General features: G+C 60.1%; 1 protein-coding gene across 1 annotated transcript in view; it reads left to right on the top strand.

The window, feature by feature from the left end:
• Window positions 1-13,988, top strand: part of LOC137311216 (type 1 phosphatidylinositol 4,5-bisphosphate 4-phosphatase-like) — a 40,832-nt gene that overhangs the window by 20,993 nt on the left and 5,851 nt on the right. The window contains exons 5-6 of the mRNA XM_067978534.1: window positions 8,063-8,168; window positions 9,897-9,949. Of these exons, the coding sequence (XP_067834635.1) occupies window positions 8,063-8,168; window positions 9,897-9,949 (159 nt within the window). The remainder of the gene's footprint in view (window positions 1-8,062; window positions 8,169-9,896; window positions 9,950-13,988) is intronic.

Here is a 13,988-nt window from a genome sequence, read left to right on the forward strand (position 1 = left end):
TACGGTCGGTGCCCGAGCCCGGGTCTGTCTGACGGTCGGTGCCCGAGCCCGGGTCTGTCTGACGGTCGGTGCCCGAGCCCGGGTCTGTCTGACGGTCGGTGCCCGAGCCCGGGTCTGTCTGACGGTCATGGCGATGGTCGGGAGCGGGAGCGGGGAGCGGTCGCCGCTTCTCCCGGGCAGCGGGGCGGAGGAGGGAGGCCCGGGGCTGGGCCTCGGTCTCGGGCCCTCGGCGCCGCCTACGTCCATGTCTCGAAGCCGGAAGGTGAGTCAGCGGGTCCGGGCCGGGGGAGTGAAGAGGGGGTTGAGGGGGGATTGGAGAGAGGAGAGTGGGGGGGGGGAGAGTGGGTGGGGGGGGGAGTGAAGGGGGGGATTGGAGAGAGGAGGGGGAGGAGGAGGGGGAGAGTGAGGGGGAGAGTGAGGGGGAGAGTGAGGGGGGAGGGGGAGAGTGAGGGGGGGGGGGAGAGTGAGGGGGGGGGGAGAGTGAGGGGGGGGGGGAGAGTGAGGGGGGGGGGAGTGAAGAGGGGGTTGAGGGGGGGATTGGAGAGAGGAGAGTGGGGGGGAGGAGGAGGGGGGGAGAGTGGAGGGGGGGTTGTTTTGTTGTGGAGGGGGGGCAGGGGAGGGGGAGGGGGGGCAGGGGAGGAGGGGAGGGGGGGGTTGTTTTGTTGTGGGGGGGGGGAGGGGGGGGGGGGGGAGGGGGAGGGGGGGGGTTGTTTTGTTGTGGGGGGGGGAGAGGAGGGGGGGGTTGTTTTGTTGTGGGGGGGGAGAGGAGGGGGGGGTTGTTTTGTTGTGGGGGGGGGAGAGGAGGGGGGGGTTGTTTTGTTGTGGGGGGGGGAGAGGAGGGGGGGTTGTTTTGTTGTGGGGGGGGGGGGAGAGGAGGGGGGGTTGTTTTGTTGTGGGGGGGGGAGAGGAGGGGGGGTTGTTTTGTTGTGGGGGGGGGAGAGGAGGGGGGGGTTGTTTTGTTGTGGGGGGGGGAGAGGAGGGGGGGGGTTGTTTTGTTGTGGGGGGGGGAGAGGAGGGGGGGGTTGTTTTGTTGTGGGGGGGGGAGAGGAGGGGGGGGTTGTTTTGTTGTGGGGGGGAGAGGAGGGGGGGGTTGTTTTGTTGTGGGGGGGGGAGAGGAGGGGGGGGGTTGTTTTGTTGTGGGGGGGAGGGGGGGGGGTTGTTTTGTTGTGGGGGGGGGAGAGGAGGGGGGGGTTGTTTTGTTGTGGGGGGGGGAGAGGAGGGGGGGGTTGTTTTGTTGTGGGGGGGAGAGGAGGGGGGGGTTGTTTTGTTGTGGGGGGGGGAGGGGGGGGGAGGAGGAGGGGGGGGGTTGTTTTGTTGTGGGGGGGGGAGAGGAGGGGGGGTTGTTTTGTTGTGGGGGGGAGAGGAGGGGGGGGCTGTTTTGTTGTGGGGGGGGAGAGGAGGGGGGGGCTGTTTTGTTGTGGGGGGGGGAGAGGAGGGGGGGGCTGTTTTGTTGTGGGGGGGGGGAGAGGAGGGGGGGCTGTTTTGTTGTGGGGGGGGGAGAGGAGGGGGGGGCTGTTTTGTTGTGGGGGGGGAGAGGAGGGGGGGCTGTTTTGTTGTGGGGGGGGGAGAGGAGGGGGGGGCTGTTTTGTTGTGGGGGGGGGAGAGGAGGGGGGGGCTGTTTGTTGTGGGGGGGGAGAGGAGGGGGGGGCTGTTTTGTGTGGGGGGGGGGGTTGTTTTGTTGGGGGGGGGAGGAGGAGGGGGGGTTGTTTTGTGGAGGGGGGGGGGGGTTGTTTTGTGGAGGAGGAGGGGGGGGTTGTTTTGTTGGGGGGGGGGAGGAGGAGGGGGGGGTTGTTTTGTTGTGGAGGGGGGGGGTTGTTTTGTTGTGGGGGGGGAGAGGTGTGGGGGGGGAGAGGTGTGGGGGGGGGAGGAGGTGGGGGGGGGGGAGGAGGTGGGGGGGGAGAGGTGGGGGGGGAGGTGGGGGGGGGGGAGAGGTGGGGGGGGGGAGGAGGTGGGGGGGGGGGAGGAGGTGGGGGGGGGAGGAGGTGGGGGGGGGGAGGAGGTGGGGGGGGGAGGAGGTGGGGGGGGGAGGAGGAGGGGGGGTTGTTTTGTTGTGGGGGGGGGGAGGAGGTGGGGGGGGGGGAGGTGGTGGGGGGGGGAGGAGGAGGGGGGGGTTGTTTTGTTGTGGGGGGGGAGAGGAGGGGGGGGGTTGTTTTGTTGTGGGGGGGAGAGGAGGGGGGGTTGTTTTGTTGTGGGGGGGAGAGGAGGGGGGGGGTTGTTTGTTGTGGGGGGAGAGGAGGGGGGGGGTTGTTTGTTGTGGGGGGGGAGAGGAGGGGGGGGGTTGTTTTGTGTGGGGGGGGGAGAGGAGGGGGGGGTTGTTTTGTTGTGGGGGGGGGAGAGGAGGGGGGGGGTTGTTTTGTTGTGGGGGGGAGGGAGTGGGGGGGTTGTTTTGTTGTGGGGGGGAGAGGAGGGGGGGGTTGTGTTGGTGTGGGGGGGGGTGAGGAGGGGGGGGTTGTTTTGTTGTGGGGGGGGGAGAGGAGGGGGGGGTTGTTTTGTTGTGGGGGGGGGAGAGGAGGGGGGGTTGTTTTGTTGTGGGGGGGGGGAGGAGGGGGGGGGTTGTTTTGTTGTGGGGGGGGGAGGGAGGGGGGGTTGTTTTGTTGTGGGGGGGGAGGGAGGGGGGGTTGTTTTGTTGTGGGGGGGGGAGAGGAGGGGGGGGTTGTTTTGTTGTGGGGGGGGGGGAGAGGGGGGGGGGTTGTTTTGTTGTGGGGGGGGGAGAGGAGGGGGGTTGTTTTGTTGTGGGGGGGGGGGAGAGGAGGGGGGGTTGTTTTGTTGTGGGGGGGGGGGAGAGGAGGGGGGGTTGTTTGTTGTGGGGGGGGGTTGTTTGTTGTGGGGGGGGGGGGGGAGAGGAGGGGGGGGGTTGTTTGTTGTGGGGGGGGGGAGGGAGGGGGGGGTTGTTTGTTGTGGGGGGGGGAGGGAGGGGGGGGGGTTGTTTGTTGTGGGGGGGGGGGTGTTTGTGTGGGGGGGGGTTGTTTTGTTGTGGGGGGGGGTGTTTTGTTGTGGGGGGGGGTGTTTTGTTGTGGGGGGGGTTGTTTTGTTGTGGGGGGGGGTTGTTTGTTGTGGGGGGGGGTGTTTTGTTGTGGGGGGGGTTGTTTTGTTGTGGGGGGGGTGTTTGTTGTGGGGGGGGGGGTGTTTGTTGTGGGGGGGGTGTTTGTGTGGGGGGGGTTGTTTGTTGTGGGGGGGGGTTGTTTTGTGGGGGGGGGGTGTTTTGTTGTGGGGGGGGTGTTTGTTGGGGGGGGGTGTGTGTGGGGGGGTGTTTTGTTGTGGGGGGGGAGGGGGGGGGGGTGGTGTGTGGGGGGGGGGGAGGAGGGGGGGTTGTTTGTTGGGGGGGGGGAGGGGGGGGGGGGGTGTTTTGTGTGGGGGGTGTGTTGTGGGGGGGGGGGGAGGGGGGGTTGTGTTGTGTGGGGGGGGGAGGGGGGGGGGGGGGTTGTTTTGTTGTGGGGGGTTGTTTTGTGTGGGGGGGGGGTGTGTTGTTGTGGGGGGGGGTTGTTTTGTTGTGGGGGGGGGTTGTTTTGTTGTGGGGGGGGGGTGTTTGTGGGGGGGGGGGTTGTTTGTTGTGGGGGGGGGGTGTTTGTTGTGGGGGGGGGTGTGTGGGGGGGGGGTTGTTTTGTTGTGGGGGGGGGGTTGTTTGTTGTGGGGGGGGGTGTTGTGTGGGGGGGGGAGGGGGGGGGGGTTGTTTGGTGTGGGGGGGGGGGGGGGGGGGGTGTGTTGTGGGGGGGGGGGAGGGGGGGTGTGTTGTGGGGGGGGGGGGGGAGGGGGGGGTGTTTGTTGTGGGGGGGGAGAGGGGGGGGGGTTGTTGTGGGGGGGGGGGAGAGGAGGGGGGGTTGTTTGTGGTGGGGGGGGGGGGGGGGGTGGGTTGTGGGGGGGGGGGAGGGAGGGGGGGTGTGTTGTGGGGGGGGGGGGAGTGGAGGGGGGGTTGTGTGGGGGGGGGGGGAGGGGGGGGGTTGTGTGTGGGGGGGGGGGGGGGGGGGGGGGAGGGGGGGGTGTGTTGTGGGGGGGGGGGGGGGAGGTGGGGGGTGTGTTGTGGGGGGGGGGGGGGGGGGGGTTGTGTGTGGGGGGGGGGGGGGGGGGGGTTGTGTTGTGGGGGGGGGTGGGGGGGGGGGTGTGTTGTGGGGGGGTGGGGGGGGGGTTGGTTGTGGGGGGGTGGGGGGGGGGGGTTGTGTGTGGGGGGGTGGGTGGGGGGGTTGTGTGTGGGGGGGGTGGGGGGGGGGTTGTGTGGGGGGTGGGGGGGGGGTGTGTTGTGGGGGGGTGGGGGGGGGGTTGTGTGTGGGGGGGTGGGGGGGGGGTGTGTTGGGGGGGGTGGGGGGGGGTTGTGTGGGGGGGGGGGGGGGGGGGGGTTGTGGTTGGGGGGGGGGTGGGGGGGGGGGGGGGGGTTGTGGGGGGGTGGGGGGGGGGGGGGGGGGGTTGTGTGTGGGGGGGGGGGGGGGGGGGTGGGGGGGTTGTGTTGTGGGGGGGGGGGGGAGAGGAGGAGGGGGGGGTTGTGTTGTGGGTGGGGGGGAGGAGGGGGGGTTGTGTGTGGGGGGGGGTGGGGGAGAGGAGGTGGGGGGGGTTGTTTTGTTGTTGGGGGGGGGTGGGGGGGGGTTACAAATCCATGCTGGCTCTCTGATCAGCTCATTGGCACTTGTCTGTGGGGTTGGGGGTCTGTGGTGACTGGTCAGGGCTCGGTTAATAGTACTGACCCCCCCCCGCCCTTTGCTTCCCCTCTAGGTTTCCCTGAATTCCCCGAGGGACATCCTGCTGTGCTCCCTGGAGAGGATCCTCCCCCCTACTCTCCCCTGACCAGCCCAGAGAGTGGGAGCAGCCCAGTGATCAACTGTCGAGTCTGTCAGTCCCTCATCAATGTAGAGGGCAAGATGCAGCAGCATGTGGTGAAGTGTGGAATCTGCAACGAGGCCACGGTGAGTTGGGGCGTGGCGGTGGTGGAGTGGGCTGGGGCCAGGTGCACAGTGCCGTTCTCTGGTAGTTCCGCTTACTCTGGACCCTCTCTTTTTCTCTCCTTAGCCCATTAAGAACGCTCCGGCAGGGAAGAAGTACGTGAGGTGTCCGTGTAACTGTCTGCTGATCTGTAAAGTGACCTCGCAGAGGATAGCATGCCCCGGCCCTACTGGTAAGACAATCGCCAGATTGGAAGTACAGACAGCGCACCGGAGGGGGAGAGGGACTGAGAGACACAGTCAGTGCACAGATATCTCCCTGAGAGAGAGGGGACTGAGAGACACCAGTCAGTGTACAGATATCTCCCTGAGAGAGAGGGGGACTGAGAGACACCAGTCAGTGTACAGATATCTCCCTGAGAGAGAGGGGACTGAGACACTAGTCAGTGTACAGATATCTCCCTGAGAGAGAGGGACTGAGAGACACCAGTCAGTGTACAGATATCTCCCTGAGAGAGAGGGGACTGAGAGACACCAGTCAGTGTACAGATATCTCCCTGAGAGAGAGGGACTGAGAGACACCAGTCAGTGTACAGATATCTCCCTGAGAGAGGGACTGAGAGACACCAGTCAGTGCTCAGACATCTCCCTGAGAGAGAGGGGACTGAGAGACACCAGTCAGTGTACAGATATCTCCCTGAGAGAGAGGGGACTGAGAGACACCAGTCAGTGCTCAGACATCTCCCTGAGAGAGAGGGACTGAGAGACACCAGTCAGTGTACAGATATCTCCCTGAGAGAGAGGGGACTGAGAGACACCAGTCAGTGTACAGATATCTCCCTGAGAGAGAGGGACTGAGAGACACCAGTCAGTGTACAGATATCTCCCTGAGAGAGAGGGACTGAGAGACACCAGTCAGTGTACAGATATCTCCTGAGAGAGAGGGACTGAGAGACACCGGTCAGTGTACAGATATCTCCCTGAGAGAGAGAGGGACTGAGAGACACCAGTCAGTGTACAGATATCTCCCTGAGAGAGAGGGGACTGAGAGACACCAGTCAGTGTACAGATATCTCCCTGAGAGAGAGGGGACTGAGAGACACCAGTCAGTGTACAGATATCTCCCTGAGAGAGAGGGACTGAGAGACACCAGTCAGTGTACAGATATCTCCCTGAGAGAGAGGGACTGAGAGACACCAGTCAGTGTACAGATATCTCCCTGAGAGAGAGGGGGACTGAGAGACACCAGTCAGTGTCCAGATATAATGGTACGCAATCATTCAACAACTACCATTTATTTTGCACCTTTAACATCTGTAAAATGCCTTCGGACATTTTAACAGAGTAAATAAGACAAAATTTGACACTGAGCTTCGTAAGGAGATATTAGGACAGAATAGGTAGGTTTTAAGGAGGGTCTTAAAGGAGAGAGGTAGAGAAGGATATTGGGGAGGAGGTGAATCTGAAGTGGTTGACTTTGAGATGAGTGATATTAGAATAACATGATTGAGGCAATCATAGAACCTTACAGCACAGGAGGAGGCCATTCGGCCCATCACACCTGTGCTGGCTCTTTGGATGAGCTATCCAATTAGTCCCGCTCACCCCCTCCCTGCTCTATCCTTCATGACAGAAGTGTTTAAAATGGTGACAGGACAGGGTGCAGAGAATTCAGACTGTTCCCAGAAGTTGAAGGGGGGGGGGGGGGCCATATATACAAGATTAAATGTAAAAGATTTAGAACTGAGGGCATACGAACATAAATAGGAGCAGGAGTAGACCATTCGGCCCTCGAGCCTGCTCCGCCATTCATCAGATCATGGCCGATCTTCGACCTCAACTCCACTTTCCCGCCCGATCCCCGTATCCCTTGATTCCCTTTGTGTCCAAAAATCTGTCGATTTCAGTCTTGAATATATTCAACGACTCAGCATCCACAGCCCTCTGGGGTAGAGAATTCCAAAGATTCACAACCCTCTGAGTGAAGAAATTCCTCCCCATCTCAGTCCTAAATGTCCGACCCCTTATCCTGAGACTATGCCCCCTAGTTCTAGACTCTCCAGCCAGGGGAAACAGCCTCTCAGCATCTACCCTGTCAAACCCCCTCAGAATCTTATATGTTTCAATGAGATCGCCTCCCATTCTTCTAAACTCCAGAGAGTATCGGCCCATTCTACTCAACCTCTCCTCACAGGACAACCCTCTCATCCAGGAAACAATCTAGTGAACCTTTGTTGCACCGCCTCTAAGGCAAGTATATCCTTCCTTAGATAAGGAGACCAAAACTGTACACAGTATTCCAGGTGAGGTCTCACCAAAGCCTGTACAATTGCAGCAAGACTTCCTCACTCTTGTACTCCAACTCCATGGAATAAAGGCCAACATGGCATTTGCTTTCCTAATTACTTGCTGTATCTGCATGTTAACTTTGGGTGTTTCTTCTACGAGGCCACCCAAATCTCTCTGAACACCAACATTTAATAGTGTCTCACTATTTAAAAAATATTCTGTTTTTCTATTCTTCCTACCAAAGTGAATAACCTCATATTTCCCCACATTACACTCCATCTGCCACCTTCTTGCCCACTCACTTAACCTGTCTATATCCCTTTGCAGACTCTTTGGGTTGAATGGCCTCCTCCCGTTCCTGCATAACAGGCTCGAGAGACTGACTGGCCCCTTCCCGTTCCTGCATAACAGGCTCGAGAGACTGACTGGCCCCCTCCCGTTCCTGCATAACAGGCTCGAGACACTGAATGGCCCCCTCCTGTTCCTGCATAACAGGCTCGAGAGACTGACTGGCCCCCTCCTGTTCCTGCATAACAGGCTCGAGAGACTGACTGGCCCCCCTCCTGTTCCTGCATAACAGGCTCGAGACACTGACTGGCCCCCCTCCTGTTCCTGCATAACAGGCTCGAGAGACTGACTGGCCCCCTCCTGTTCCTGCATAACAGGCTCGAGAGACTGACTGGCCCCTCCTGTTCCTGCATAACAGGCTCGAGAGACTGAATGGCCCCCTCCTGTTCCTGCATAACAGGCTCGAGAGACTGAATGGCCCCCCTCCTGTTCCTGCGTTCCTATGGCTGTTTCGGTGTAGTAGTTTTTGTGCAGTTCTACAATACTTTGGCCTGTTGGCTTGTTTTTTGAGAGACTGTAATCTGCCCTCTGACGTCTGTCTCGGTGATTTCTTACAGTAAAAGGGTGATAAATCTTGGGCCCGTTCACCCTGGTCCCGCCAGCCCGGACCCTCAGCCGGCAGGGGCTCGCGTCATCTGTGGTCATTGCAAAAACACATTCCTGGTGAGTGCCTGTGGGTTAGTGTCCTTCACACGGAGTCCTGGGGGAGTTGATGGTCCCGTTGCCGGGTTTTTGTGGGGGGGGGGGGTTAAGCAGCTACATGTCACAGTGAGTTAGTCCATGTGGTGGCCGATCCCTTTAAACTCCATTTTCTGTTTGTTAAAAAGGAAATGGGCCCACCCTGAGGTCAGTCATAATTTGCTTGTTGCTCTGTAGATTGGTGGCTGCTGATAAATTCTCAGCGTCTTTCCCTCTGCCTCCTTTGGTCTCTGGGGTCAGGCAAACATGCTGCAGGAAATGACTGGCTTTCCTTTCATGAAAGATATCGATTTGAACCTGACGGAGTGGCCAGGTGGATTAAAAAAGATGGAGTCCGTGGTTTCCTTCCGTTTTGGCATCTGATGTCACTAACAGTGATTTAGGGGAGGGGAGGGGCGAGGGGGGGGGGGGGGGGCCGGGCCCAGGGGAGGGGCGAGGGGGGGGGGCCGGGCCCCAGGGGAGGGGCGAGGGGGGGGGGGGGGGCCGGGCCCCAGGGGAGGGGCGAGGGGGGGGGCCGGGCCCCAGGGGAGGGGCGAGGGGGGGGGGGCCGGGCCCCAGGGGAGGGGCGAGGGGGGGGGGGGGGGGCCGGGCCCCAGGGTTAGGGGCGAGGGGGGGGGGGGGGCCGGGCCCCAGGGGAGGGGCGAGGGGGGGGGGGGGGGGGCCGGGCCCCAGGGGAGGGCGAGGCCGGGCCCCAGGGGAGGGCGAGGGGGGGGGGGGGGCCGGGCCCCAGGGGAGGGGCGAGGGGGGGGGGGGCCGGGCCCCAGGGGAGGGGCGAGGGGGGGGGGGGGGGCCGGGCCCCAGGGGAGGGGCGAGGGGGGGGGGGGGCCGGGCCCCAGGGGAGGGGCGAGGGGGGGGGGGGGGGGCCGGGCCCCAGGGGAGGGGCGAGGGGGGGGGGGGGGGCGGGCCCCAGGGAGGGGGGGGGGGGTGGCCGGGCCCCAGGGGAGGGGGGAGGGGGGGCCGGGCCCCAGGGAGGGGCGAGGGGGGGGCCGGGCCCCAGGGGAGGGGCGAGGGGGGGCCGGGCCCCAGGGGAGGGGGGGGGCCGGGCCCCAGGGGAGGGGCGAGGGGGGGGGGGGGCCGGGCCCCAGGGGGAGGGCGAGGGGGGGGGGGGGGCCGGGCCCAGGGGAGGGGCGAGGGGGGGGGGGGGGCCGGGCCCCAGGGGAGGGGCGAGGGGGGGGGGGGGCCGGGCCCCAGGGGAGGGGCGAGGGGGGGGGGGGCCGGGCCCCAGGGGAGGGGGGGGGGGGGGGCCGGGCCCCAGGGGAGGGGGGGGGGGGGCCGGGCCCCAGGGGAGGGGGGGGGGGGGCCGGGCCCCAGGGGAGGGGGGGGGGGGGCCGGGCCCCAGGGGAGGGGGGGGGGGGGCCGGGCCCCAGGGGAGGGGGGGGGGGGGCCGGGCCCCAGGGGAGGGGGGGGGGGGCCGGGCCCCAGGGGAGGGGGGGGGGGCCGGGCCCCAGGGGAGGGGCGAGGGGGGGGGGGGCCGGGCCCCAGGGGAGGGGCGAGGGGGGGGGGGCCGGGCCCCAGGGGAGGGGCGAGGGGGGGGGGGGGCCGGGCCCCAGGGGAGGGGCGAGGGGGGGCCGAAGGGTGACGGGGACTCGTAATTTCTGTTGATGCAACAGTAACTGCCCCTTGTTGCTGTGAAGGGCTTTGAAGAGCTCGTGAAAGGTGCTGTATTAATGGGAGTTCTTTTTGTTTCGGTAGTGGCGAGAGTTTACAGACAGGACGTTGGCTCGATGTCCACACTGCCGGAGAGTGTGAGTATGACCCTCATCACGAAACATCTTCCTGCAGTCACCAGCTCCCTGGCTGTGGATTGAAGGCAACCCCTGACTCCAACAAAGAGCTCACTCTCTCCTGTCCCCACTCCCCCACTCTCTCCCGTCTCTCCCTCCTCCTCCCCCACTCTCTCCCGTCTCCCCCTCCCCCTCCTCCTCCTCCCACTCTCTCTCGTCCCGCTCTCCCCCGCTCTCCCCCCCCCCCCCCCCCTCCCCAGGGTCTCGCTGGAAGGTGGCCCCCCCCCCCCTCCCAGGGTCTCGCTGGAAGGCGGCCCCCCCCCCCCCTCCCCAGGGTCTCGCTGGAAGGCGGCCCCCCCCCCCCCCCCTCCCCAGGGTCTCGCTGGAAGGCGGCCCCCCCCCCCCCCCCCCTCCCCAGGGTCTCGCTGGAAGGCGCCCCCCCCCCCCCCCTCCCAGGGTCTCGCTGGAAGGCGCCCCCTCCCCAGGGTCTCGCTGGAAGGCGGCCCCCCCCCCACCACCCGGTAATAATTCTCACACAAACTCTTCAATGTTTCTTAATTTACATTGACCTGACACTGCGAACTGAGCATTAACATCCTGAGCTACATCAGCATTTGATGTAGTCGACATGGATTTTAGCAAGGCTTTTGACAAGGTCCCACATGGCAGACTGGTCAAAAAAGTAAAAGCCCATTGGATCGAAGGGAGAGCGACAAGTTGGATCCAAAATTGGCTCAGTGGCAGGAAGCAAAGGGTAATGATGACGGGTGTTTTTGTGACTGGAAGGCTGTTTCCAGTGGGGTTCTGCAGGGCTCAGTACTAGGTCCCTTGCTTTTTGTGATCTATATTAATGATTTGGATTTGATCATAGAATCATAGAAGTTTACAACATGGAAACAGGCCCTTCGGCCCAACATGTCCATGTCGCCCGGTTTATACCACTAAGCTAGTCCCAATTGCCTGCACTTGGCCCATGTAACTGTCCAAATGCTTTTTAAAAGACAAAATTGTACCCGCCTCTACTACTGCCTCTGGCAGCTCGTTCCAGACACTCACCACCCTTTGAGTGAAAAAATTGCCCCTCTGGACCCTTTTGTATCTCTCCCCTCTCTCCTTAAATCTATGCCCCCTCGTTATAGACTCCCCTACCTTTGGGAAAAGATTTTGACTATCTACCTTATCTATGCCCCTCATTATTTTATAGACTTCTATAAGATCACCCCTAAACCTCCTACTCTCCAGGAAAAAAGTCTCAGTCTATCCAACCTCTCCCTATAAGTCAAACCATCAAGTCCCGATAGCATCCTAATAAATCTTTTCTGCACTCTTTCTAGTTTAATAATATCCTTTCTATAATAGGGTGACCAGAACTGTACACAGTATTCCAAGTGTGGCCTTACTAATGTCTTGTACAACTTCAAGACATCCCAACTCCTGTATTCAATGTTCTGACCAATGAAACCAAGCATGCCGAATGCCTTCTTCACCACCCTATCCACCTGTGACTCCACTTTCAAGGAGCTATGAATCTGTACTCCTAGATCTCTTTGTTCTATAACTCTCCCCAACGCCCTACCGTTAACGGAGTAGGTCCCTGGCCCGATTCGATCTACCAAAATGCATCACCTCACATTTATCTAAATTAAACTCCATCTGCCATTCATTCGGCCCACTGGCCCAATTTATCAAGATCCCGTTGCAATCCTAGATAACCTTCTTCACTGTCCACAATGCCACCAATCTTGGTGTCATCTGCAAACTTACTAACCATGCCTCCTAAATGCTCATCCAAATCATTAATATAACAAATAACAGCGGACCCAGCACCGATCCCTGAGGCACACCGCTGGTCACAGGCCTCCAGTCTGAAAAACAACCCTCCACAACCACCCTCTGTCTTCTGTTGTCAATCCAATTTTGTATCCAATTGGCTACCTCACCTTGGATCCCGTGAGATTTAACCTTATGTAACAACCTACCATGCGGTACCTTGTCAAAGGCTTTGCTAAAGTCCATGTAGACCACGTCTACTGCACAGCCCTCATCTATCTTCTTGGTTACCCCTTCAAAAAACTCAATCAAATTCGTGAGACGTGATTTTTCTCTCACAAAACCATGCTGACTGTTCCTAATTAGTCCCTGCCTCTCCAAATGCCTGTAGATCCTGTCTCTCAGAATATCCTCTAACAACTTACCCACTACAGATGTCAGGCTCACCGGTCTATAGTTCCCAGGCTTTTCCCTGCCGCCCTTCTTAAACAAAGGCACAACATTTGCTACCCTCCAATCTTCAGGCACCTCACCTGTAGCTGTCGATGATTCAAATATCTCTGCTAGGGGACCCGCAATTTCCTCCCTAACCTCCCATAACGTCCTGGGATACATTTCATCAGGTCCTGGAGATTTATCTACCTTGATGCGCGTTAAGACTTCCAGCACCTCCCTCTCTGTAATATGTACACTCCTCAAGACATCACTATTTATTTCCCCAAGTTCCCTAACATCCATGCCTTTCTCAACCGTAAATACCGATGCGAAATATTCATTTAGGTTCTCACCCATCTCTTGTAGTTCCGCACATAGATGACCTTGTTGATCCTTAAGAGGCCCTACTCTCTCCCTAGTTACTCTTTTGCCCTTTATGTATTTGTAGAAGCTCTTTGGATTCTCCTTTGCCTTATCTGCCAAAGCAATCTCATGTCTCCTTTTTGCCCTCCTGATTTCTCTCTTAACTCTACTCCGGCAATCTCTATACTCTTCAAGGGATCCACTTGATCCCAGCTGCCTATGCATGTCATATGCCTCCTTCTTCTTTTTGACTAGGGCCTCAATCTCCCGAGTCATCCAAGGTTCCCTACTTCTACCAGCCTTGCCCTTCACTTTATAAGGAATGTGCTTACCCTGAACCCTGGTTAACACACTTTTGAAAGCCTCCCACTTACCAGACGTCCCTTTGCCTGCCAACAGACTCTCCCAATCAACTTCTGAAAGTTCCTGTCTAATACCATCAAAATTGGCCTTTCCCCAATTTAGAATTTTAACTTTTGGGCCAGACCTATCATTCTCCATAGCTATCTTAAAACTAATGGAATTATGATCACTGGTCCCAAAGTGATCCCTCACTAACACTTCTGTCACCTGCCCTTCCTTATTTCCCAAGAGGAGGTCAAGTTTTGCCCCCTCTCTAGTCAGGCCATCCACATACTGAATGAGAAATTCCTCCTGAATACACTCAACAAATTTCTCTCCATCCAAGCCCCTAATGCTATGGCTGTCCCAGTCAATGTTGGGAAAGTTAAAGTCCCCTACTATTACCACCCTATTTTTCTTGCAGCTGTCTGTAATCTCCTTACATATTTGCTCCTCGATTTCTCGTTGACTATTTGGGGGTCTGTAGTACAATCCTATCAAAGTGATCTCTCCCTTCTTATTTCTCAGTTCTACCCATAGACACTGAGTGGGCGAACCCTCGGATATATCCCCTCTCACTACTGCCGTGATGTTCTCCCTAATCAAGAACGCAACTCCCCCTCCTCTCTTACCTCCTGCTCTATCTTTCCTATAGCATCTGTACCCTGGAACATTGAGCTGCCAGTCCTGCCCCTCCCTTAGCCATGTTTCAGTAATAGCTATAACATCCCAGTCCCATGTACCCATCCATGCCCTGAGTTCATCTGCCTTGCCCATCAGACTTCTTGCATTGAAATAAATGCAGTTTAATCTCGACTTCCCTTGGCCTTTGCCCTGCTTTCTCAGACCATCTGTCCGGTCATGTTTTGTACACTCTCCCTTACTGCCTTTTGTTTCTGTCACCACTTTACTTCCCACTGACTTCCTGCATCGGTTCCCATCCCCCTGCCACATTAGTTTAAACCCTCCCCAACAGCACTAGCAAACACCCCCGCGAGGACATTGGTCCCAGTCCTGCTCGGGTGTAACCCGTCCCGCTTGTACAGGTCCCACCTTCCCCAGAACCGGTCCCAATGTCCCAGAATCTAAATCCCTCTCTCCTACACCATCCCTGCAGCCACGCATTCATCCTGTCTATTCTCCTGTTCCT

The sequence above is a fragment of the Heptranchias perlo genome, unplaced genomic scaffold (assembly GCF_035084215.1).
Source record: "Heptranchias perlo isolate sHepPer1 unplaced genomic scaffold, sHepPer1.hap1 HAP1_SCAFFOLD_306, whole genome shotgun sequence".
In the NCBI taxonomy this organism is placed as follows: domain Eukaryota; kingdom Metazoa; phylum Chordata; class Chondrichthyes; order Hexanchiformes; family Hexanchidae; genus Heptranchias; species Heptranchias perlo.